We start from the raw sequence: 7177 nt of genomic DNA on the forward strand, positions 1-7177 counted from the left end.
GGCGAGTTTTTCCACGCTTTGTACGTTATTTGAAACAATGGGCTTCTTCTCCCCACGGAAATCTAAGCAGTCAAAATGGCTTCCGGCAAAAATCATTTGCTTCTACTGCACAAAAGTCTATTTATATTTCAATATGGCACATTAATTGATATAAAGACTAAATTAGAAATTAATTCAAGGAAGAAAAATAGTGTTCTATGAAACCCGCCTCGAAGGACAAGCCTTCTTTCTCGCTGAGGTGATCGTACAGGTGGTAAGTGTAAACCGGCGTGAACCTTGAGCCGTCTCCAGGGAAACAGCGGCCACCGTGCGCACCGTACCAGCAAACCAGGAGCGTCCGATTTGGTGGGCCATTCTCCTGGTATTCTCCTGGCTCCACTTGTAAGGTATTGGTATAGCCACGTGGCGCCCTAGACACAGGTTGTGGAACACATCATCTAACTGGCGATGCGTTTATTACCATCCAACCATTACTTGTTTCCTAAAAGAAAAAGCACACGCAGAAAGACATAAAACAAAAACAATATTTTTGCTTGTCGAAACTAACGAAGGAAGATTACGATGAGTTGACCTCCCGGTGCTAATGAGAGTGGTGCAGGAACTCATAGATCTCAAAGAACCAAGGAGACAGATCCATCAACCGGAGCAGTTCTTCATCACATCAGATTTCGATGACCAAGAAGGAACTCATAGATTATTGAGAAGCATCACTTTTTGGTATCGGGAATGCCCTGAGACAAGGATCGACACAGCCCACAGCTTTGTGGAGACTTGTGGGAGTGGTGCAGGAAAGAGCGGAATAATCTCAACCACAAGACTCGTCATATGACTTGGGAAAACCGGAAGCAGACCACAGGAATGAGCTTACCGAGAAAGATGAGTAGCGAACGAGTATGAAACCCAACACTTTAGATGGGGCGACGTCAAACCGGTGACAAGCCTTGCAGTTCTTTTCTCCTTACTCGACGAACGACAAATCAGAGGGAGCAGTGTGGCCGCCATTGGAAGGTTAAAAAGGACACAGTTTCTCGTCCACGTTACTGCGGTGGTCTATTTTTTTCTCTTTCCTTTTTGATGAAACTGTGGTCGCTTTTGATCGATTGGAAAATGCACCAGCAGAAGTCTCTCTCTTAGTGCAACCCATCAATATATATGTCGAAATCTCTCTACTTCAATCGTATGAGCAAAGGGCAAGTCACCATATGTAATCCCACAGATCCGAAGCACGCATTACAATTATATCGCTATGTTTAACATCACGAGAACAAGAAGAAAAATGACAAAAACCCACTATAACACCACCAAAGAAAAGAAAAGAAAAGAGAAAAGGCCATGCTCGAGAGTCTTGACATGGATGGACGCGTGCAGGATCGGGCATCGTGCATGGAGATCAGAAGCCGCAGAACTCGAAACGATTGGGCTGGCCACCGTAGCCAGCTTCACGGCAGCCCTTGTCGCAGGCGCGGGAGCACACCCCCTTGGTGGCTCCAACGAGGAGCATGCACTGGTCTCTCATGCAGGGGCAGTAGCAATTCTCGGGGTCGTCGAAGTCGGCCCTGGCCTGCTCCACCGTCGCCGCGGCCACCACCGCCGCGATCAACAGAGCCATCACTCCCTTGCCGAGAGCCATGTCCGCCACTTCCTTGTTGTTTATGTTTGAGGAACGCACAAGTACAGCACGCGCGCAAAGGGAGTAGCACGAGACGGTGGCCTTTTATACGCAGGTTCGGGAGGATGCATGTCTTTGGTTTAGAGTGAGAAACGGCAGTCGTCGGCAGCAAATCGAGGAGGAGGTTAGAGTTTGAAGTGGTCTTAATCGGATAAGATAAAAGAATGGAAATGCTGAGCAAACCTTCACAGATTACACCAAATTAGGAGTGTTCTTTGACCATCTCAAAACAATTACATTCAACTTTCTGCTTTCTGGATCACTACTTTCAAGATATTAACAAACCATTGCTGTTCCTAATTTATTTTTATTAATCTCATCCTATCTAAAAATTTCAGTTGATAAGATAATATATTATAATATCTCTATTCTTCACCTCTATAATTAGCTCTATATTATTCGTAACCTTGAAATGTGGAGCTAAAAAGCAGGGTCTGCAGTACCGAACTGCACCGCCTAGAACAGGAGGTACGTATCGGTCCGACCGATTGCCGGTACACAGACCACCTGTTACCTGTCTGAGTGCACTGTAGCAGTGCTACAGTATGCGACACACCTGAGTGTACCGCTCGGTACACCTGGGTCTACCGCTCGATATACCGTACCGTATCGATATCGAGCCCAGGTCAAAATATCGGTACTGTACGGTATTACGAACCTTGCTAAAAAGTACTCATGAAAGTATTATAAAAATTAGAACATTTCTTTGGTATCACATAAACCCTATTTTCAGATAACATGTTTTTTATAATTATAAATTCCCAGAATTATTATTTGAGTTTGCAAATGTTTTAAACGTGGTGATTTCCAATAATTTCTAATAGAAAAAAAATCTGATTTTGTTTCTTCATTAAGAAGAGAATGTATTTATACGCAAGCGATTTAAGCAGTCAAAGATGATAGTAGAGGTGGTGCAACCGCCTGCTAAGATAGTAGCTGAGGTGGGATAACCTTTGCTGATGTGACTCAATTACTTGTCGATGTGGGCGTAACTTTTGCTGATGGGGCTCGATCACCTGCCAAGACGGCATAACCGTCAATCAAGATATCTCAATGACACCTTACACGGCTACATGTCGTAAGTGACTTGCTGAGGTGTCGACTTTCGTTGCTGAGGTGGATGTAAACATGTGTCAGTCTTGAGATGATCCATTTTGTCCTCTATCAGACACCATGGGTTTGGAGTCTACATGCATTAGAAGGGTGTAAGATCCTACATTTTGTGTGTCCATGTCTCCTGATGCTCCATGGTGATGATGCCATTCAAATATCTTTTACGTTGCACTGGTTGAGGAGCCAACTCGTCTAATGTTCAAGGAAATGTGACCCAATTCTCTTTCTTGCATTGTGTTGTATAGTTTCAGCTTAAGAAGCGTGGTTGAAGCATAACAAAGTCATTTAATCTTTGTTGAAGGAAGATATATCTCCTGATGCAAACACTGTGGATCTGTGGATGCAAAAGATAGATGTGAGAGACCATTACAGAAACTGAAGTGAGCACAGACATCGCCCGAAGAAGTCAATCCAGTGATGGACCATATTGCTCTTTTGTCTCCATCTTTCACATGTTTTATACGGCCATTATTTGCAGGTCGCTCAAGCTGGTCATTACCACTAGGCCTTGTTGGTTTCCTGCCCTGGCTCTTCCATCGCCATGAAGCTTCCATCTGGTATTATAAGGTGCCATGTACATACTCATACGTCTCTTTCTTCTACTGAAGGGGACCATGAGCTCTATACGAAGCATGCATGTGCTGTTGGATGCGCTTTTTGCGACAGCAACAATGCAAGAGCAAATATGACAAATGCACACCCTTCTCTTTTCAGATTCATTTTCCACAGTGGCCCTTCGTCTCCTTCCTTGTCTCAGTTCACCACCCACCCGCACAGTCTTGCGAACCGAGTGTTTTGACAAGTAGATTCCTTTTAGCATGATGTACAACAGGTCGTAGGATTAAGAACTTTTACAAGGTTATATGTACTTCCTGTTTCCTACATGCTGCTGAGTTCATGTTTATACTCTCAAAATGATGTGCATTTTCTACTTCTAGCCCTTCATCATCTGCTCAATTCGTGTCACCAAAACTTCTCAGTCAGTAAGAACATACTTAACCTTTGTAGTATTTGCCATTCTATGATCTTCTAGTTTGGGAATTGGTGTGGTCTTGGATATATGTATATATGTGAATGTGATGTATCACTTTTTGGCTTCTTTCTATGATAAGACAGACCTTTTGTTGATTCCTTTGAAATTATTAGAACCTTAACTCCAGGAACATTTGATTAGCCTGGAATCTAGAAGAGATTGAGTGTTCAAGAATTCAGAGTCTCTTGCACGCAACAAAAATCATCATGAATTGTTTTTTGTGGATCTTACCAGTATATGCAGTTATCTTTTCTACTTTGCACTAACCTTTATGAATGAGAAAAGGATGGTTAAAAATCCAAGAAAGTTATATATATATATATACACTGTAGAACAGAACCTATTTTCTTCTTTCTACAGTTGGAAATCCAACTGTTCACCAAATGTATAATCTCTATCCTCTTGGATAATCAAAAAGGTATGATGCTTAAGTATTGGATTCTCAGTGGACATAGGCATTAGCACTTTAATATCCTTTCTTTTGATAGATTAGGCTGTTTTTAACTTATCATGAACAGATTAGCATTAGAATCATGGATTGAGCAGTTTCTTAGCCTTTTTTGGTCAAGCAATTTGATTCTATAGTGAGTGTTTAGAAGGGGGGACCGAAGATTTTGGCCCCATACTGGGATGAACAAACATAAATGTGTACCAGCAGAAGAGGCTCCATTGATGTGGGGGTATGGGGTGGGTCAGATGTACGTTGCTTTCCCTCCTCCACAGGGCATCTGGTGCTGGTGACATGAATCTTGTCATCCTCATCTCGCAGTGAAGGGACTTTGTTACTGCGTCGAGAATGGCCCTCTTGTCACATGAAGTAGTAGGATGCAGTCACTCTTTTGTTCTCTTCCTTCTTCCCTAGTGAAATGGTACCATCAGCAAATCCTCATGGGGGGGCTCTTCCTGTCTTTGCAGCACCACATGGCAGTAAGTAGTCACTAGGTCTTTTCATCTTTTAATCATTCATCCCCAACCCCTACAGTATCTATCCTCTTCCCAATGCTTTCTCTCTCTCTCTCTCTCTCAAACAATGACATGACATGGGAACCAAGACGACACTTCAAGGTCGCTTTCTCGATTTGAAACTTCTGTTCTCTTTCCTTCTCAGTTCTTTTTGAAGGGTCTCATTTTATTAAGTCCACATCAAATCCCTTGGAATCCAACATCTCCCATCTCCTAATCTTTCCCCTGTTCTCCACTTCTCCCATTTCCATCGACACAAGGAAACAGCTCTCTACGTATGTAACTCGAGCACTTACACTGTTTGTAGAACCTCCCGACGAGAAGGGCTCTCTTTGAATTGGCTACATGCATGCATGTGAGGTCATATATTAAAGCTATGCTTGAATATTCTTCAAGGATTGAGACACTACAACAAGATCTCAAAGCTGCATATAAGAACAGTAGTGGATTGCTGGATCTACTTATTGTGGTTAGATTACAATCACAGATTGCTGTCGCGATCAGCATCCTCCTGAATCGTCCCAACCATCTGATGGACCGCAGTTGCAATTTCATCCACCGATGTCAGTTGGCAATCGTCTTCCACCTACGCCAATCGGATGAAGAAAAAGAACAGGTCGACATTGTCGGTTGCAACCAAGGAAGACAGAAGAGGAGCGTTTGCATGGCTGCCATACCTTCAGGCTGAAAGAGTAGAAGGCCATCTCGGCAATGGAGGTCACGTTGAGGTGGAGGGTGGTCAGCCGGAGGTTCTGCAGCCCCAGCACCATCTTCAGCAGCTGCTTCGGCCGCCGCCTGGAGAGGACCTTGAGGTTGGCGTGGCTCTCCACCATGGTCACCTCTATGTCAGCCACAGCCGGCCGGTTCTCCGTCGCCCCCTCGTCCGCGCAGTCATTGTTTGCGCTGCGCGAACCGGTGGTCGAATACTGGGGGAAGGTGAAGAAGTCGGCGAACGGAGCCGCGTCCATGCGTTGCTCGACTCGCTTTCGAGCCTCGAGGGATTGGACCAGTTGTTCGAGCTCTTTGACGAAGTTTATCGCCCCTCCGATGATCGATGCTTGATCACCCTGTTCATGCAGACATTAACACCTCGCTAGGTTGCTGTATCACGATTAGATCCTCTGTCTTTGGGAACCAAAGGACCCTAAACGATGACCAGATATGAATGCAAATACTGTTACTGGCTCTGAAAACTATACGCCATAAAGAGGACATCAACGGAAGGGAGATCAGAAAAGTGGCACACACAAACACACACAAAGGCAGCTTGAATCAGTGCAAATGCAATGCCAGAGGAAGGTTAGAGAAGAGGAGGAGGAGGAGGGTGAGGAAGACAGACCCTTTGAACGTAGGAGGCCGGCATGAGTGATTGGAGCACAGCCAGGTACTCGTTCATCTGCTTCCGCCGGTTCCGCTCCACGGCGATGTGGGTCATCCTTTGGTTTTCCACCTCCTCCTGGTTCTTGAAAACCTTGGTGCGCCGCCTCTTCCTCCCCCCTGCCGTTGCCTCTCGGCCGATGACCAAGGCGCCGTCCTTGGCAGCTGTCTCCAGCAGCGACGAGCTTGCACCCGAAGAGACGTCCAAATTCCCATGCACGCCACCTCCTCCACCACCACTTATCTTACAATCTAACGCCACACCCTTCTCCTCCCCCTCATCACCAAAGGCGTAGCACCACGCTGCTCCTCCCATGTTGTACAACTCGTTCATGGCGCAACCGAAGAGGTCCTGTGGGAGCGCCACAGCTTCCAGTGCCATATGCCTCTCTCTCTCTCTCTCTCTTCGGACGCTAACACCAAGGAAAGCTTAGATGGGCGCAAACATACTGAGACCGAGCTCTTCTTTCTCCTCCTCCTCCTCCGTGGCGGTGAGAGAAAAAGCTACATACAACTTGGTGGGGTGCTATAAAGGCATCAATGGTGACAAAAGCAACGCAACATTTCCGTATAAGTCCAACGGAGGGAAGGGACACGAGTAACGTGGTCTGTGTTAGCTTTTGTTAAGATGTAGAGGAGGCGCATGATGAGCTATAATTAACCTCTGATGATTCCAAGGCCCAAAACTCTCGAGTCGAACGGCTCAGTGACGACTGACAGAAAAGAAGTGGCAGCAGCCATTGGAGTCAGAAGCTATCCATTGCCTTGCAACACCGGTGACAGCCGCATCCCTTATTAAAGGACCCATGTCTTTGCCTTGTTCTTTTTATATGCTTTCTGGAGAAACGCCATGTGATCTTCTCCTCCAACTCCTCTGCAATCATCAGCCTTAAAGGCCCAACACCTTTCTCCTCTCTCTCTCTCTCTCATCTCCCACGTAAATCTTTAAGTTTTGTAGGTTAAACCGTTCGTGCTCGTTCTGTGGCAGAAGGGAACAGCTTCATGAGCTCGTCAGAACCCAC

The 7177-nt window shown here is 45.5% G+C and overlaps 1 protein-coding gene across 1 annotated transcript; it reads right to left on the minus strand.

Moving 5' to 3' along the window:
- Positions 1-5204: 5204 nt before the first annotated feature.
- On the minus strand, positions 5205-6651 carry LOC135666461 (transcription factor bHLH94-like). Its single transcript, XM_065178031.1, has 3 exons — positions 6118-6651; positions 5456-5845; positions 5205-5364 (listed from the first exon to the last, which is right to left on the minus strand). The coding sequence occupies exons 1-3, from the start codon at positions 6535-6537 to the stop codon at positions 5260-5262; spliced, it is 915 nt and encodes a 304-aa protein (XP_065034103.1). The 5' UTR covers positions 6538-6651; the 3' UTR covers positions 5205-5259.
- Positions 6652-7177: the final 526 nt, after the last annotated feature.

This window comes from Musa acuminata, unplaced genomic scaffold (genome assembly GCF_036884655.1).
Source record: "Musa acuminata AAA Group cultivar baxijiao unplaced genomic scaffold, Cavendish_Baxijiao_AAA HiC_scaffold_1104, whole genome shotgun sequence".
NCBI lineage: Eukaryota > Viridiplantae > Streptophyta > Magnoliopsida > Zingiberales > Musaceae > Musa > Musa acuminata.